A 17,743-nucleotide genomic window follows, 5' to 3' on the forward strand; every position below is an offset into this window, starting at 1 on the left:
GCTTTTTTGGATTGTGACACCATCGATAGTGGGAAAAGGTCGCAAGACACCTGCAGAGTATGTGGGGGATGCATTGCTGGTTATGCAGCTCATGGTGGGCCGGCCAGTGTTTGTTGGGAGGGTTCAGAAACAAGAAACCGCCCAGATTCGACTTGGAGAGGCCAAAATCTTTGGATTGTGTTAGCACACAATTGTTCAGCTCAAAGTTATGATGTGTTCAGGGGTGTGATTGAGGTGTGCCTTCCTTTGTGGAATGATGGTTGTGTACCATTCTAGAGTGGTACATGCAGTTGTCTCATTCTGCATGCATTATCTCCAAATCGTTTTTTACACAAGCTCAGAACCATTGCCAATTGTCTACTCCGAATAGTCTAAATCAAAGTGTAACGCAAGAAAGAAAGTGTGAAATTTTGGTAGAGGCTCGGATGAAGAAGAATACTATCGAAACTTACAATAAATGAACTTCGTTCTCTTTCCACAGAAGTTTTCTCCACTTCAAGACGGCCTATCGGAAGCCGGGAATCGGAAACGGATCATCCCCCTAATCTCAAAAACTGTGCGGCTTTGGGTGTGGCCCTGGTGGATACAGGTTGAACAGGAAAGTCGAGGTGAAACAGCGCACCAGAACTGGGGAAAACCCTCGCAAAGGTTCTTTGGTAGTGTAAATGGATTTGTCACGATTCATAAATCTTCCGAAGATTCGATATCCACCATCGCCAAGCATTGACTTTCTCCGAGACTTCCATTTACCCCCAGAACGCAGGAACGAACTCTGCCTATGCACAGCGCCTATGCATCGTAGCCGCACCTGCATCCTTATCAAGCTGATAGTGGTAACTGCCATCTCCTGAGACCTCCCCTCCGAGGGATTTATTTAGAAACTGGTTTGGAACACGGTGTTGCGTGACGTCTTTCTTCTGATCTCTACTCTTTAGTTTTCTCTATTTATTGTTGCGGGTGCCGCTAGGCGTATGTTTTCGAGCTTTTCGTCTTTTTTCCCCTGATCCGCCAAGAACTTCTTCCGGTACCAGGCCCATTTGGGTTTTATTCTTATCTGTCGCAAGTTTCAAACAGAGAGGCTAGAGCGACAACCTTTTGAACAGTAAAAGAATATCATTCTGTGTTGTACGTTGCTTCTCTTTTTCTTTTCGCTCTCGTTATGTTTCTCAAAACGTATGGAGTCAAGCAATTGAAAACCCATCGTAGGTGGCGAAACGGTTTCCTCCAAGCAATCCTTCTAGTGTCGTTGACATGCGTGTTTGCAACTTATTCTTGCTCATATCTACGAATTCCATTGGAAGACGAAGATATTTATGATCGTCTTCCGGACTGGGCATTCAATGTACTCAAAGACAAAATTTGGATTTTGAAGACTGAGCTAGAAGAGCTGGATACTCAGATGAAAATCCCATTCTACTTGCGGGATCAAAAGCTGCCCAAGCCTCCTAAAGCGCCCTTCGACCCGCGCTTGACTTTGGCATTCTACTACGATTACATCTCCAATAATGCCGATTCCATCCATTCAATAGGCCTACCGTTTCATTGGGCAGATTGGGTAGATATGCCAGTAATTGACGATTACATTCTCGACGATGAGCTCAGCAAAACCACATGTGAGATGTTAGATCAACGCCGGCTCGTACGTCAGCTGTGCATCAATCCTTTCAAGCCCGAATGCTACGGCGCAAAAGATCCCAATGAATTCTGTCGAGATGTCTCCTCTAATGTTACTGGTTTGGGCTTTGAAATTAATGCCTTTCCAGGTAGACTGACTCTCGAATCAGCTGTTCTATTCGGCAGAAATTATTTATACACTCTGGCACCAAACCCTACGTCAATTGTCTTCTTAACATCAGATGGTTCCTACCATTACCCGGTGGAGACACAAAAAGAAAGTCTTCTTACGGGCAAAATAGTTCCACAATTTTTCGAACGCAACCCTGGAGCAAGATACATCAATACGTTGGAGACTTTCAACGAATTGCAGGAGACTGTCAGTCAATCTACTGTCACTCCGTTCGCTCCCTATCAGAAAACCTTAGAACATAGTGACTTCACAATTACTGCTTCTGAAGAACTTAGTCGTTTGGAATTGAAACGTCAAGAAGTCCCATTGAATCGCCACGAAGAAATGTTCTTGGATGGCCTCAAAATCTCTATCAGTACGGAGCTGGCTCCAGATAAATACTTTTATGAGGCTCAAGTCTTTGATACCAACGAATGTGCGCATTATGACTGGCGATTCTTTTCTGGATTCAAAAGCGCCAACAAATCCTCGGCAAACTCCTTTAGTAGGTTGTTGCGCACTTGGTTATCTTTTACCCGGAAGCACGGCCTTAATACCTGGCTAGCTCATGGAACCCTCTTGGCTTGGCATTTTAATGGAATGGTGTTTCCTTGGGATGATGACGCCGATGTGCAAATGCCTATCAAAGATCTTCAAGAGCTAGCACTCCGTTTCAATCAATCTCTCATCGTCGAAAACGGCGAAGAAGGTTTCGGTCGCTACTTCCTTGACTGTGGTACATTCATTACATCCAGAGAGAGTACCAATGGTAACAATAACATTGACGCTCGCTTCATTGATGTCGACACTGGTCTGTACATTGATATTACTGGGTTGGCAGTCAGTCATGAAAAGGCACAAGATCGATTCCAAAAAGATGTTGCAAGTGTATGGTTTGAAGATACTATGAAAGATGCTAACACCGCTTTACAACTCTACAATTGTCGAAACAGGCATTTCGCGCGCCTATCAGAGCTTTCACCATTGAGAAAGACCTACTTCGAGGGAGAAGTCGCATACATCCCAAGCCAATATCAAACTCTTCTTACCAATGAGTACAATGAGAAGGCACTAACAGACTATCACTATGGTGGTGTTGTTTTTGTTGAGCAGTTGCGCTCATGGACATCAGAGGATCACCTTCGCTTTTTTTTGCGCTTTCCAAAGGAGTGGGATATGTATTATGGGCCAGATAGAGAACATACAAGGAAGCTAATGCCTCCAGTAGTTTTCCAGGCAGGTCTCACAGACCAAGAAGTTGAAACAATTCTTAACTTCAATGAGACAAACATCACTGAATTGTTGCATCAGGATGAGTTACTTCTCGAATATGCACTGACGAAAGAGTTAACCGGGTTACATGCAGAAGAAATAGAAGCATATGCTTGCCAAAAATCAACTGAAGCATTTTTACGGCAGTACCGAGATTTCCCGCCTCATCGTGTTGAGCCTTTCCTTAATCGCATGCGTCTCTCGAAAGAGACCTTCAAAACAAGAGTACAGAAGTTCCAGAAGAAATTCCTGAGCTCCTCGTACTTTTCCTTCCCATTTACCCTGTAAATTAAGTTTATACTAGATCAATGAACATAATGATGCCTGAATGAAATGGACCTCTTGGGTTCGATAAGATAGGATAACTTGCCAAACATTGGGGTTCTGTGCAAAGTCAGTCATATTCCGAATAAATTCGGAAATCTCAAGGATAATGTCCAGTAACGGAAGTGTTTCCATCCTCGTTCCTTATCAGCGACTCGGCCCAACTAGAGCGCATATGAGCAAATTATGAGCAGTTAAATGCATACATAAGAAGACAACAGGAGCCACTTTCGAACACGCATCAGATTTATAATTTAAACTCAACTACATAATATTTTTCACTCAGCATATCTGGATAAAATATCATCCCATAATTTGTATCCCCGTCCACGCAGTGTTATCTCCATTCACTTTATGGTATCTCTATACAACACATTCCTCAACTATCTCGATTCCACTCAAATGGACCACTCTTCTCATATGGGCCACAGTGCCCTGTCTAAAGGCATGGATATGCCAATGCATGACATGTGCAAAATGAACGTACGTACCAACTCGAGATTGATTCCTGATGCTTTGAGCACCGACTAACAACAGATGATCTTTACTTGGGATTGGGAGAACACATGTGTGGTGTATAAATGGTGGCATGTGAAGACGCTTCCTGGGTTCTTGGGAACATTGTTCTCCATCATGGTAATCAGTATGTTTTACGAGTTTTCGAGGGACTGGATATCGAAGTGGAAGATTAAGAACCACCCTGGCGTCGCGGCTACTTCCAGAACAAAATTGCAGTACAAGTTGAAGGGCTCGTTTTTGTATGGATTCCAGGTGGGCTTTTCTTTCATGTTGATGTTGGTGTTTATGACTTACAATGGCTGGTACATGTTGTCTGTGGTTGTTGGAGCTGCCCTAGGATTCTACATTTGGGGAGACAATGCTGAGAACAGATCGATGCTGTGTCATTGATTGTGAGTGATAGTGCTTCTCGCACAGTTTACGTGTTAGCGGGATAGTTTGTTGGAGTGTTTCCTCTCGATTACTTCACTTCTGAGAGCTCTATAGATTACCAAGGGACTTTTTGTGTGCTACATCTGTTTAAGCGGGACCTTCCTTGACGCTGTAGAGATGAACTCTGTTAAAGTATACGAATGTCATTAATATGTATGAACTTGTGTATATCATGGTCCTTGAAACTAAAAGGATGTAAATTTCAGCACCAAATCAAGTCAAGACAACCTCTGTAACCTTCTTTCTACAAAACAATAGTTATGAGTCATTGTAGATCTTCTCATACCAAAGATGGTTTTCCTTACCTTGCAGTTGGTCTCACTTCATAGAATAGAATTGTCTACATTCAATGCCGTACGTCCACCATAACTATTTCCAAAAGACTCGAATGCACTCCAAGACGATGGCTCTAGACTTTTTGCGTTGTAATTAGCTTTCAGTTAGATATTCCTATTGTGGGTACAGCGAAGCTATCTCATAGACCAACCATTGCTGCACACCCATGAAGAGAAAATTTAAGTTCGTCCAAACAATTCATTCATTGTAAATTGCTTTTATGTTTTCGTGTATTAACTTAGCTTGAACATGTAATATTTGGAGAAACAATGACTTCGCCAGCCAATAAGAGGAAAATCTACCTCAATTTTTTTAAAAAGCCAAATTGCATTAATATACACCGAAAATGGCTGTCAAGAAGTTCAGAAAAAGAACTCTCACAAATATTAATTTTGTGGCATGTATATTTCCAACGGGCTAGAATTTGCTGCAGGTGCTCCAGTGGCGCAGTGGTTAGCGCTTCGTGCTTATAGTCTTGTCCGACAATGGTTATACCAGAGTCACGGTCGTGTGAGGAACGCGATGGTCGTGGGTTCAAACCCCTCCTGGAGCATTTGTCTTTTTTACAGTTTTCTTTCTCTTTTGGCTTTTTTATGGAAGTGATATTTTTTTTCAAGCCACTATCACATCAAAAGCTTCTTTTTTTGAAAAAAAGTCGTACTTCTTCAGTTCAATCTACTTCGATTGATTTGTACTCAAGAACCACCATAGGATTTTCTGCAGGATCAGTACTCATCTCATCAAGCTCATCCCCAATACTTCAAATCAACTAACACAATGTCGTCAAGCACTAGACATTTATTGGAGCAGTCCGTTGCAGAATTAGATGATTTGCAGAAAAAGGGCCTCTTTGAGCGCAAAGAGATCACCATGATCATGCGTAGAAGAACCGATTTCGAGCACAGAATCTTGGGAAGAGGTGGAAAAGCCCGGGATTTCTTGAAGTATGCGGAGTTTGAGATGAACTTGGAGAAGCTTCGTTTGAAACGTTTCCACAGACTTAGTCTGGTGGGATTGGTGGACTTGAAGCCTAGCGTGTCTGACTGGGCTGGGTTCAAGAGAATAGTGTACATTTTCGATAGAGCTACGAGAAGATTTCCTGCTGACCTCGATATTTGGACTAGATATATCCAATTTGCGAAAGAAAAGGATGCCATCAAGATTGTGTACCGTGTATACGCAAAGCTCTTGCAATTGCAACCACGTAATGTGGATGCTTGGATTTCTGCTGCCAAGTACGAGTTCGAGACAAACTACAATGCCAAAGGTGCTCGTGACTTGTTCCAACGTGCTTTGCGTTTGAACCCTGAAAACGAGAAGCTCTGGTTGACATATGCTCAGTTTGAGTTGACCTATGTCTCCAAATTGCTTGCAAGAAGAAAGGTTTTGGGTCTCATGACTGAAAAACAGCAGCAAGATGATATACAGGCACAGCGTAGTGAGTTAGAATCACGTATTGCCAAGATGGATGAAATTGATGAGGCCAATGATAATGACGGTCTTGAAGCCAATAAAGATGTCATCGGACTAGATTCCGACAAGGACGCCATGCAAAGCGAATTGGCACAATTGCCAGAAGCCGATATGAACGTTTTGGGTAATCCCGACCTGAACCCTGTTCTTAAAGGTGACATCGCCCTCACTGTTTTTGACTTGTGTGTGAGTGAAATGATGAAACATGTTGACAGAGCATCCAGAGAAGCGGAAACTTTCCGTATTGCTGAAGACTTTTTCTCAATGTTTTCCAAGTTTGACAACATGAACAGAGACTACTTGAATTACCATGTCTTAGCATACCTACAGACACATTACTCTTCCAATATCAAGACTACTCTCATTGACATAACTTTGCCGCTCCGGAACGTCGCCGTTGGTGATCAGAATTTGGCAGAAGCTCTTCAATTATCTGTCAACAAATACATGGCCTACAAGCTGAAGCTCAAGAGCGCCTCTGAAAAAACTGAACTTTCCAACGTTTTCGTAGCTTACTTGAACGAGAAGTACGTCAACTCCGAGGAAAGTCGCTCAGAACAAGTCAATGTGCTCTTGAAAGCTATCATTCAAAAATGTCGCTAGGCTCTCCTAGACTCAATAAACGATATAATTTGTACAATATTGGAAGAAGCAATTCGTGTCGATAGCAGCACTATATATAATGACTACGTTTCATAATAAGAAAAGTTACATTTTTAATATTAAAAGCATAAGATGCGTTTAGTCCAATTTACCATAGGCGGACTCTGGATCCGAGGAGTGACGAATGGAACCTTTCTTGAATCTAGAGAAAATGATCCCTGTCAAGAAAACTGAAACAGCAGAAACGAATGCCATGGTAAGGAAGTAATTGTTGTATGTCACGAACATCGCATTAAGCGGAAGCTTGTAAAATCCATCTGGATAAGGCAATTCCGAAGCGCCTGCGCCTGCTAGGGAGCCCACATTTTTTAGGTGATCAAACCAGCGAACAGCAAGCTGCATAGTCACTGTCTCTCCAATCGTAACTCTCGTAGCATTTGTTCCTGATGACCAGGCAACTGCACTGACCACGGTCTGTTGCTCTGGAATTTTGTTCGATGGCTTCGTGATAACTAGGTTCAAGTTAGGGTCCAAGTCCAAGTGCGAGTTGTGTACCTCTCCTCTGAAATTGAACGTTAATGGGATGTAAGCACCACCCAGCTCCAAATAGTTGGCCTCGGTACTAAGTGGAATTCTGCAACTAAATGGGACATCCTCATGTACATAGAGTTGGAACATGTGGTACATTTCGTCTGTAAAAGTGATTGAGCATTGGATGTCTTCGGACACTCCATAATGGAAGCTAAGAGGCTTGCCAGTCTCTTTACACGTCGGGAAAGCCTTATAGATGATTCTATCGTTCGAATCGAAGTTATGTTCACCGTTGTCGATGTTTCTTGAAATGCAGTCGATGAATACATCCTGTCCCTGTTTATAAGGCACAAATGTTGGAATGTCACCTTTTCGAGTGAGTGGAAAAAATTGGGCCTTGGGCGACACGTCGGCAGATGCTGCCATGATCGGAAGAGCGAACGCAAGAGCTGAGTATCTCATTATGTTGTGCTGATTGATTCACTATTTCTTGGGTCCGAGTGATCCATGAAGCTCGAAGTTCTGTGCATTTGTGGAGGATCGAGAGTATTTTCTGCAGGAAAATAGGTATACTTAGCCGCTCAGGATTTTTCGCAACCAATTTGAGCAAATCAAATTTGGCGATCAGAGAATAAACCAAATATGAGAGAAAAAAAGGACCAATTAAATCTTCTGGTGGTTAGACTTTTTTCTTTTAATAGAACAATGATGAGAGGGAATTATCAGCCAGGATTGCACCAACCCATCAGGACAAAGAACTCGTAGATCTTGGAGGCCTTATTGACGTCAATTTTAAGAAACTGCCGGGCATCTTTTTTCTTAAGTTGGCCATTGCCACGAACCGCCTCTTTCATGAGTTGGTTCTTGATGGCCAAGTACGGCTTAGGAAGGACACGGAGTGTGGAACAAAGTTGCTTCTCCTCGGGTGAAAGTAGTTCAAAGTCTGTTGCGTGAGAGATATCTAGAGGCGCACGCGAGTTACTGAGATTGAGTTTTGGTTTGTAGTCTGGCTGTGGAGTAGAGACTTTTCTTACGCCGTTGGACAAGGACTGCGAAGCCATGGTACGTGATGCGAGGCCGGACCCGTTTCCCATCCGTTGGTAATGAGCCTGGCGAATGAGTTTGTCTTTTTCATACTTGAGACCGTCTTCTTGTGTCGTAATACCGTTGCGACGCCAATTTTGAAGTTGCTGAATACGCAAACGGCATCGGAGCTCTGTCAATAAATCTGCAGAAAAAGCTTCGAAATCCTGTGGCGTCATGATACGTATGTATGCGTTAATCTTACGCAAAAACTCCTTCTCCTCTTTCAGCTTTCGCTTATCATTAGCGATATTCTTGCGGTATTCTAGCAAATTGTTTGCAATAAGTACACGCTTCTTTTCAGCACGCGTAGTAAGGCGTGAGTTGTAAATGTCTAACACAGTAAGTTTGAGGTCGATGTCTCCTGCCAGATCATCGGGGTCAAATATCATATCTTTCACGGGCACTTCAGCTTCATTTTCAGCCTCATGATCAAACTCCAAACGACCAGGCATGTATCCCTGAATCTCGTGGCAAAGGGGAACAGAGGCGCTAGGTTTGATTTTCGGTGGGGGAAGGGGCATGTTCTTACGTTCTTCCAAGCGATGCTTCCTTTTCAGCAAGAAGTCGTGAGCCAGAATATCAGAGAAATCCTCGTCCATTTTAGGAAGAGGATACAGATTTGAATCAAGATACACCGCGTTGTAGTGCTTCTCCACCTCCTCCTTTGATCTATTACCAATGTGATCCGCTATATCTTGCCAATTACCAAGTCCAAATGTTTCACATCCTTGTATGAGAAGTAGTTCCTCGTCAGCTCCCCAATCCGCGTCAAAGATTGGGTATGTGTTTTGCTCAATAATCTGATAATCGTGCCATGGCTTATGATCTAGGGTGGCAGACCCTGAAGCAAAGCAAGGCACACAGAGATCGTAGTCTGTGCATATAGCACATTTGATCCTTATACGATTGGTACAATCGGACGAACACACATCGCAGTGGTATAAACGACTTTTCTCCATTGTTGACGTGATATAGATTGGATCTAGTGCAGTTGATGTATTGGTATAGTCACGTGATACTGATACCCAGACGATAGGAGGTCGAATTGAAGATGGAGGTTTAAATCATTTTTTAACAGCCCATTATATATTGCGCTTAATGAAGGATTTCTTTCGATTCGATGAAAGTTGCAGTCTTATTGCAGGCCGATTGAGTGCGGAATAGGAGCAGATTTGAAAGCCTAACGTCCAGATCAAGAACGCAGAGTGTAGAGGAGTATCATAAGGTCTACATTCTCGAATTTGTTTTTGATCATCGAAATTTAGAATGGGTGGATGTCTCATCAGTGTTGCACTGATGCTTAATATGAACCCACACCTTCTTGGCTTTGGAACAGATTCTGAAAAAGATCTGATTAGATTGAGCTGTCTTTTTGATTTATGAAAATATAAAGTAGCGACCTTGATTTCGTTTATCTTTATTTTGATCTGATTACTCAGTAGTCCCTTCTCATTAAGTCAATCCGGAAGATTTTTGAGACTACGATAAGTCAGAAAATTTAAGCCAATATACAAAACTCTCTCTGAAAATAGTTGAAACTAACGGGTTTTGACGGTCGACACACGGCATGACCGAGGTATCTGCCGCCGAGTTTAAGTGTGCCAACCTTCACATTCATAGGTCACAGACAATCAAATTCACTCTTTAGTCCTCAGAACATGATAGAGAAGTGTAAGAAATCTAAGTTGTGTGTGCTATTACTATACCGCTTTCTCAATTGAGGGTGACATGCATATTTTCGTGTTTTGAGAATAATCAAGGAACCCGGCTTCAGTCAACTGTCTGGAATTAGTTACTGAATATAAGTTTCACAGCTATGACTTCTATAAACAGCATTTATTCATTCTACATTTTGGTTGAAATCTCTTCTTGCATGACTAGAGGCTCCCACATATCAATGCATGAGATAAGAGTCAATATTGAATTGAAGAACTATTTTGAATCATCTCTCTGGCTATACCAATTAGGCTAAATGCTGTTCTTCGTCAATTTTGTGTATTCTTAAATTCATTCGGATGAGTAATCTCGGAACTGATTGTCGTTTCTACAATTGTACATTCTATGACATTTTTCAAATGAATTAAAAAACAAGGTTCATATAGTTTGGCAAAACAAAAATAGTATATTCTCTCTCAAAACCAAGACTTAATCTCTGTGGTTATTAAGAGAGCTGGATAATTTCAATCAATTACATGAATTCTCTTTGTTTGTCTATGTTCTCTTTGATCCCGCTTTGGCAGACTCGTCAAAATACGCAAGCTTTAAGATTGAGATGTTAATACGAAATAAAAATGACGTTCTGAATTCTCTCACGGTTCTAAAGGGACAGATATCTCAGAAATTTCATTACATCGCTTGTCTATTGCGTCACTGATACATACCTGTCAAAACATGTTGCTTCCGATAAGATTTTTGAAGACACAACATGCTTCTATTCACAGTTCACATACACTTACTGTGACATCTTCTCCGATAAAAAATGCTATCATAATTACTGAGTTGATATTGTAACTGAGTGTTGTCAGAACGCTAGTTAGATAGGACCTACGGCATGAGTTGACGAAAGAGGCCAATATTAGATGAGCAAAAAAGGATTGCACCAGTCAGTGAGTTTGCATCTCAGAAGTGTTCGAATGTAACTTCGTTTTGTCCCATAGCTATGACGTTGTTTCAATAGGCAGTCGCTTCGAGTAAAATCAAAAAGAAAATCATAGGAGAAAACTGTGGAGCAAAAAAGCCAATCTATGTACAACTAAACTTATTCCAAGAAACTACTACATTTCATTCCTGTCATTGTCAATGTCAATTGTGTCTTCTAGTTACAAACAAAGAGATACTTGACGTCGGACAAGATTAAATTTACTAGCTAATAAACAACTAATGAGTAAAACAGAACCAAGAATATCAAAAAAATTACATGATCAGCTTCGAGAAAATTATCTGTTAATTGATTGTACATCGTTTATATGTTTCGACTGTCGCAGTCGAACACATCACGTGCACAGGGTATGTGCCCTAGAAGTCCTGCAGACCCGCTCGCGAAAAAATTTGTCTACCCTCACACATCTGGTACCCATTTCAAATCTTCTCCCTATCGAACAACTAATCATCAAGAATGGTATGTTGCCCAACTGAGCCCCCAGCTATATCCAATCATTGAAAATGAGCAATCGCATAATGTAGAGTAAAACCCGATGATACACAGACACCCCAACAAATATCAATACCGAAAGAACAAACTATCCCAGAGAAGCTATCTTCTAGCACAACTTAAGCAGAAACGGGTTAGTCTTCGAGAGAGAGAATCACTCCATTACATCGCTTAACATTAAAGATATTCTCCTATGAAGACTGCTCTCTGCAATCTTTCCCGTGATGACACTTGAGTGAAAAATTTACACGACACATTAAATCTCTCTCTGGTATCACAAAGAGAGTTCAATAAAAGAATTTATGACGAATGCCTGCGAAATGACAACAATGATCACATTCTCTTCATGCGATTGCTTGCTTCTATGACTGATACATCATATCACCAACTATATACTAACTTCAGGGTCGTGTTAGAACTAAGACTGTCAAGAGAGCCTCGAAGGTTTTGATCGAGAGATTCTACCCAAAGTTGACTTTGGACTTCGAGACCAACAAGAGATTGACCAGCGAGATCGCTGAGATCCAATCCAAGAGACTCAGAAACAAGATTGCTGGTTACACCACCCACTTGATGAAGAGAATTCAAAAGGGTCCAGTTCGTGGTATCTCCTTCAAGTTGCAAGAGGAGGAGCGTGAGAGAAAGGACCAATACGTCCCAGAAGTTTCCGCTTTGGACTTGTCCCACACCAACGGTCAATTGGAGGTTGACGCTGAGACTGCTGACTTGGTCAAGTCTTTGGGTTTCAAGATTCCTTTGCAAACTGTTGCTATCTCTTCTCAAAGAGGTCCAAGAAGATTTGCTAAGAGATCTTAAGCATATTTTCCATAATATAATGTATATTGCCGATTAGTATCTACCTGTAGAATGTTAAACTATTCCAGTGCTGCTAATGCTTTTCAACCTAGTCATTGCTTTACAGAACCAGTACGTTAACCTTTAGCTACTTCACATTTACTTGTATCTATCTGCAACTCTTGCATGCGCTCTATTAATTATTTGATTTTGGCATGATACACCACAAGAAGACAATCTGACTCTTAGTCACTGTCAAAATGCCCGTCGTCACTTTCGTCGTCACTAACCAAGACAGACGCGTCGAAGTATAATGATGGATCAAGAGAGGAGATATTGGCTGATTTGGCTCTTCCTTCGAGCAATAATTCACTCATAACCTTACCACTACCTGGTGCATTGTTGATACCCCAGCACGAGTGGCCAGAGCACAAAAAGAGATTTTCCACGTTTGTCTCTCCAATCAATGGACCACTACTGGACGGGACATCTAGAACCGGCAAGTAACAGGCTTGGCGTTTCAATATACGTCCTTTTCTCAATGCTGGTGAGATTTTTCCGACTTGTTTGAATAGATCGTCACATTTAGATTTCACGACTTCCACGTCGTCAGTAGTCTCTGGGACATCAACTGCTGAATCACCCTCTCCACAAACGAACACCTCGTCTTTACGGGCGTAGACTTCAGGTGAAGTGTATGTATTTGGTCCAGTCTTGAACTCAGTGAAGATGGCGTACGGAGACATGGTCTGGTTTTTGTATGGAGTAATGGTGATTGAATGTGCTCTCAAACCAGAAATTGGACAATCTGGTAGGATTTTGGAGGTCCAAGGACCGACACTAAGTACAATCTGATCTCCTTTCAAAGAGAGCTGTTCGACGTGACCCTCAGTTTGAGTAACTTTGACACTAGTGGGCTCATACTGGATGCCTGTAGCCATTCCTGTTTCCATCAGATAGGTGATCTTACTGACTTTACCCAAAATGAGCTCTAGGGCCCCTTTAGAGTCTTCCACAGCTTTTTTCAAGATGAAGTTAGTGAAACGGTACGGTTGGACCTGAGCAGTGGTATCTTTACCACCCAAGGATGAACACTGACTGACAAGAGTCTCGTTGATCCAATTGAGATCTTCTGGAAGTTTTCTTGAATTTAGGGTCTTGCGGGCCTCGCTAGACTTCTTTGGTTTTGGGCCGCTCAGAGAAGAGGTCTCTGAGGACAAGGTGTTGCTGCTCTCCGTGCTGTCAGCGCGCTCGCTGGAGGAACCAAGGTCTGTCTGCGACAGCTCGTCGTCCTCATTATCACTTTGAATATGGCTAATGTCTCCCTCAAGCGAGACTGTCGTGAGTCTTCTGTAATCCCACTCGGACTCTCCGTCGTACATATCAGCTAGCTGCTGGTGTAGCTCGAATGAAAGGGGCACAAGTTGTTGTGGGAACGCCCACAAAGCTAGCAAACCTCCAGCCTTTCCACTAGCACCACCAGCTACTCTCTTGCTTTCGACCAAGGAAATATGCATCTTCTCTGGATCAAACTTGGGGTGTTTGACGAGATAGTATGCGGTGCAGACACCAATGATACCTGCACCAACTATAATGATATGTTTCTTGCCCTCATGGCGGTTGGAGGCCACAGAGCGGAAGTCCAAGAAATCAGACATTGTGAAAAGAGAAAGGTGGAACAGAAAGAGAACGAACGCCTATGAACTATAATCTTCTAGCACGAGATGGTCTCACCTTCGGGCTTCACGCCGATGACTATTTCGACTAGAGAAAGTTTCTTTATATACGGTTCTGTCTTTGGATCCGGAAACAAGAACCAATGTGAATAGCCGCAAAGAGTATTGAATGGACAGAGACAAGCCTGCTATGAAATGTCAGTTTGAGTATATCTATAGCGGAACCTGATAAGTACAATTGCCGCTGTAAGAAGGAAAAAAAGACAGGGTGCTGCTGCTCAAAATGATGGGTGGAGTCGAAGAAGAGGTGGTATATGCGCATCAGTGGGAGTGCTACCACCGCAGTGGATGCCGGATGTGCAACCGAGATAACGCCAGATTGGGATGACATGGACCAAAAATGGGAGAAAAAAAGGCTGTGATTGGCCGAGGGCGGTCTGGGCGCCTAACGAAGTTTTTTTTTTCTGCTGTCGTTTTTGCGTTCTGTCTAAACTGCTCATTGTGGTCCGACTGGCTACGGCTGACTTACCTGTGGGGTGTCATAAGTAATTATGCAGCAGCGTTGGGACTGTTGTGCAACGGGCGACCCGATTGTTCATCTGGTGATATCCGAAACTTCGTATATAAGACTATAAATCAATAGAGGTTTTAAATGACGTTTTTTTGTTTGGTTTATGTCAGTTCAATACCGTTTTGGCTATGCATCTCGGCTCTGTTCCACCCCTTCTCTGACAATGTTCCAGCTGCGTCCCGGTATATGGACTACATGGGTGCAAGAGTGGCCTGAGAGGTGCAGCTGGGGACAAAAAATTTCAGTAAGTGAGGACCCAGAGCAATTTATACAGGGGCTGCTGGCGGGACTGGTCATGAAGCTGACTTTCGGGGAAAATCTTGAGCCGAGCTTCGGATCGAAATGCAGCGCTGCTTATTACACATCTAAAGCAGATAACGGTTTTAGGAATCTGGTTCTGTACTGACTTCTGTACGCACCACTCAAATAAAAAATACTTCTTTTGCTTCTTTTGGGATTCAGTGGGATCCTCGTGAGTTGTGACACTGAAGACTGCTCGCTTTCTTTGGAGCCTTTGAAACCAATGTGAATGCTTTGGCTTTTAGCTATCACGACAGAAAAGTGGAGGTTTAGAGAATCTTATCTTTTGTAGCCCTATTTTTTAACCAGCGCCCAACGGATACCAAGTTGAACACAAATAGAGAAACGATGATGAGCATTAAGGTGATGACGACCTTCTCCTTTTTCTTCCACAAAGCGCTATCAAAAAAATGTATCTCATCTTTGCGTCTTCTCTGTAAATACAATTCGGTGGGATCTTCGTACTCTTTCCAAATAGGTTCAACATCAGCATACATGTAGTTGTTTCTCTCCTGTTCTGATTCACGAGAGGGGTCGTTCACAATATCATAAAATATTTCAAAATGCTCCGGAGTACTTTCCAATGCAATTTCTGGGATAGGATGTGCAGAAGATACCTCCGAGGAAGAGACTAGGATGGTGTAATGAGGAGATGGCAGTTTACGCAATATCTTTCGAATCAAATCATCGAGATTCCGCACAGCCTCATCTCTTGCTGGTTGAATTCCAGGAATTGGGTCAGCCTCAATTCGAATCACACGCTTGCGTGTATCAATGTAGGTTTCCACCTCCTCCTCGTTAGAGTGCACAACAATGGCCTGTGCCTTGCATGTTTGTACGATATACTCTGACAAATGATCATAGTCCAAGGTGCCTTCCATCCATGGTAACGCGGCTACAGAGGATGACATGTGAAGGTACTTCTGAAGCTGAGGCCAGTTATTCTTGTTGAAATCCGTCATGTCTGCCTGAGTAAGTCCTGGAGCATTCACAAGAAGGTATACGTCCGATGAGCATTCTGTGACGAGCCTTTTAATCATGTGTGTTACATCTTCAGGACGCTGGGTTTTTGTATTGGGAGTTTGGATGTCCTTTTTCAATCCAGGAACAAGTTTGTGGGACGCTAGAAGCACTGGCGCAGCCTGTAAGGCATATGCGAGTTGTATGAGGAAAACGAAATAGGCTGGATTCATTGGTCAGAGGATTGAATGGTTTTTAAATTTTCGTGTGTCTATTTATATTTCTCAGACTACAGAGACACGTCAAGTGTGGAGTACATATTGATCTGAATCAGGGGGACAAAATATTTTCATGTGTGAATTCTAAAAAAACTTTCCGTCTAAATAAATTGCTAAGCGTTGTTTTTTTTGAGTAATTCTCAGGAATCTATCGGACTCATGACTTATATCCTTTGGTTTCTAAAAGATCTAATCACAAAGAACAGTATCATCAACAGCAACGAAGTGCTCAAAAAAGCCAGCAAATAGTCTCTGTAATTTGATTATGTCGTGTGAACCACCAGTCTCACGAATGGAATGCATGGAGAGTTGGGGGTTACCAAGGTCCAAGACCCGAATACCAAGCTTGGCCAGGAGCATAGGTCCGATGGTCGAGCCACAAGGAGAGTCATTGCGTACAACAAACAACTGCATTGGCACCTTTGATCTTTCTGCAATGGCCTTTATGAGAACAATTCCACGAGAATTGGTGGCATACCTTTGATTCGCATTGATTTTGATTACCGGGCCCCCGTTCACATGTGGACGATTGGCCTTCTCGTAGAAACGTTCGTAGTTTGGATGCACACCGTGAGCTTGGTCAGAGGAAATGACGAACGATTGAGAGCACATTCTTGCCAAAGCGCCGGCATCTGAGTCCGCTAAACGGTTCAAAATATCTGGCAAAAAGGACGAGTCAGCGCCCTGCGCTGAAACAGAGCCAATCTCCTCGTGATCGAATAATGATATCAAAGATGCACCAGTGGATGCCACCTCAGCCGATAACAAAGCTTTGGCCGCAGCGAAGCACGATGTCAAATTATCCTGGCGAGGTCCAAAAATAAACTCCTCGCTCATGCCACCCAAAGTCGCAGGTTGGTAATCACAAAGCAACAACTCAAAGTCCTCGATCTGTTGAGGCGACACATCTAGCTCCTGTGCAATCAATGTAATTAATGCCTGATTGTGGCGTTCGATGACGTGCTTGACTGCCTCGAACTCAGACTCTGTAAGCTTCAAGTTTGGATCATCCTTACAACTGTAGAACTTCTCTTGACCAGCAATTGGAACAAACTCAGTTTCTTTGTTGAACTCAAATTTAGTGTTGGCTTCTCTATGCAAGTGGATTGCCAAAGTTGGGATCCTCATCAAAGGTTTCTTGATGTGGAGAAGCTTTGCAACAAATTGGCCATCTTCAGTCTTCACATACACACGTCCTGCAATGGCAAGATCTCTGTCAAACCATGAATGCGCAATCAAACCTCCGTATTGCTCAACGCCCACTTGAACGAAGCCCTCGCCGCTTTTAGCGGAAATAGGCTTAAGTTTAAGACAAGGTGAATCTGTGTGAGCTCCAACAATCGCCACGGGACCTCCTTTTTCGAAGGAGGATCCAAGCCTAAAAGCTATGAGCGAGGAGCCGTTTCTAGTCACAACATAGCTCTTGCCAGCCTCCAATTTCCAGTGATCTTTTTCCTTCAAGACCTGGAATCCGCTTGCAACAAGCTCGCTTTTGACATTTGCTACAGCATGATAAGGTGTTGGCGAGTCATTGATGTAATTTACGAAGCCTTGGGCGGCCTGAAGAGATTCTGTATCCATTTTCTAGTTTTTAAAGTGGACAATTGAGGAACTGATGTTATATCTATAATTATTTTGCAGCGCCTATCA

The 17,743-nt window shown here is 42.7% G+C and overlaps 9 protein-coding genes and 1 non-coding gene across 10 annotated transcripts; 5 read left to right on the forward strand and 5 right to left on the reverse strand.

Moving 5' to 3' along the window:
* Positions 1-1,159: 1,159 nt before the first annotated feature.
* On the forward strand, positions 1,160-3,346 carry PUMCH_004915 (uncharacterized protein; the record flags this gene model as incomplete). The annotated part of the gene is made up of 1 exon (XM_063023832.1): positions 1,160-3,346. One exon carries the CDS (start codon positions 1,160-1,162, stop codon positions 3,344-3,346), a length of 2,187 nt encoding a protein of 728 aa, XP_062879902.1.
* A 573-nt stretch (positions 3,347-3,919) lies between these two features.
* Positions 3,920-4,291, forward strand: PUMCH_004916 (uncharacterized protein; the record flags this gene model as incomplete). Its single annotated transcript, XM_063023833.1, has 1 exon — positions 3,920-4,291. One exon carries the CDS (start codon positions 3,920-3,922, stop codon positions 4,289-4,291), a length of 372 nt encoding a protein of 123 aa, XP_062879903.1.
* Positions 4,292-5,104: 813 nt separating this feature from the next.
* Positions 5,105-5,222, forward strand: PUMCH_004917. Its single transcript has one exon. It is a non-coding gene; the product is annotated as a tRNA-Ile (tRNA).
* A 224-nt stretch (positions 5,223-5,446) lies between these two features.
* PUMCH_004918 (uncharacterized protein) lies at positions 5,447-6,745 on the forward strand (the record flags this gene model as incomplete). The annotated part of the gene is made up of 1 exon (XM_063023834.1): positions 5,447-6,745. The coding sequence occupies one exon, from the start codon at positions 5,447-5,449 to the stop codon at positions 6,743-6,745; it is 1,299 nt and encodes a 432-aa protein (XP_062879904.1).
* Positions 6,746-6,883: 138 nt separating this feature from the next.
* On the reverse strand, positions 6,884-7,738 carry PUMCH_004919 (uncharacterized protein; the record flags this gene model as incomplete). The annotated part of the gene is made up of 1 exon (XM_063023835.1): positions 6,884-7,738. The coding sequence occupies one exon, from the start codon at positions 7,736-7,738 to the stop codon at positions 6,884-6,886; it is 855 nt and encodes a 284-aa protein (XP_062879905.1).
* A 260-nt stretch (positions 7,739-7,998) lies between these two features.
* PUMCH_004920 (uncharacterized protein) lies at positions 7,999-9,321 on the reverse strand (the record flags this gene model as incomplete). Its single annotated transcript, XM_063023836.1, has 1 exon — positions 7,999-9,321. The coding sequence occupies one exon, from the start codon at positions 9,319-9,321 to the stop codon at positions 7,999-8,001; it is 1,323 nt and encodes a 440-aa protein (XP_062879906.1).
* A 2,156-nt stretch (positions 9,322-11,477) lies between these two features.
* PUMCH_004921 (uncharacterized protein) lies at positions 11,478-12,329 on the forward strand (the record flags this gene model as incomplete). The annotated part of the gene is made up of 2 exons (XM_063023837.1): positions 11,478-11,480; positions 11,919-12,329. The coding sequence occupies 2 exons, from the start codon at positions 11,478-11,480 to the stop codon at positions 12,327-12,329; spliced, it is 414 nt and encodes a 137-aa protein (XP_062879907.1).
* Positions 12,330-12,553: 224 nt separating this feature from the next.
* On the reverse strand, positions 12,554-13,966 carry PUMCH_004922 (uncharacterized protein; the record flags this gene model as incomplete). Its single annotated transcript, XM_063023838.1, has 1 exon — positions 12,554-13,966. The coding sequence occupies one exon, from the start codon at positions 13,964-13,966 to the stop codon at positions 12,554-12,556; it is 1,413 nt and encodes a 470-aa protein (XP_062879908.1).
* A 1,158-nt stretch (positions 13,967-15,124) lies between these two features.
* PUMCH_004923 (uncharacterized protein) lies at positions 15,125-16,048 on the reverse strand (the record flags this gene model as incomplete). Its single annotated transcript, XM_063023839.1, has 1 exon — positions 15,125-16,048. The coding sequence occupies one exon, from the start codon at positions 16,046-16,048 to the stop codon at positions 15,125-15,127; it is 924 nt and encodes a 307-aa protein (XP_062879909.1).
* Positions 16,049-16,282: 234 nt separating this feature from the next.
* Positions 16,283-17,674, reverse strand: PUMCH_004924 (uncharacterized protein; the record flags this gene model as incomplete). The annotated part of the gene is made up of 1 exon (XM_063023840.1): positions 16,283-17,674. One exon carries the CDS (start codon positions 17,672-17,674, stop codon positions 16,283-16,285), a length of 1,392 nt encoding a protein of 463 aa, XP_062879910.1.
* Positions 17,675-17,743: the final 69 nt, after the last annotated feature.

Source organism: Australozyma saopauloensis, chromosome 6 (assembly GCF_035610405.1).
Source record: "Australozyma saopauloensis chromosome 6, complete sequence".
Taxonomy (NCBI): domain Eukaryota; kingdom Fungi; phylum Ascomycota; class Pichiomycetes; order Serinales; family Metschnikowiaceae; genus Australozyma; species Australozyma saopauloensis.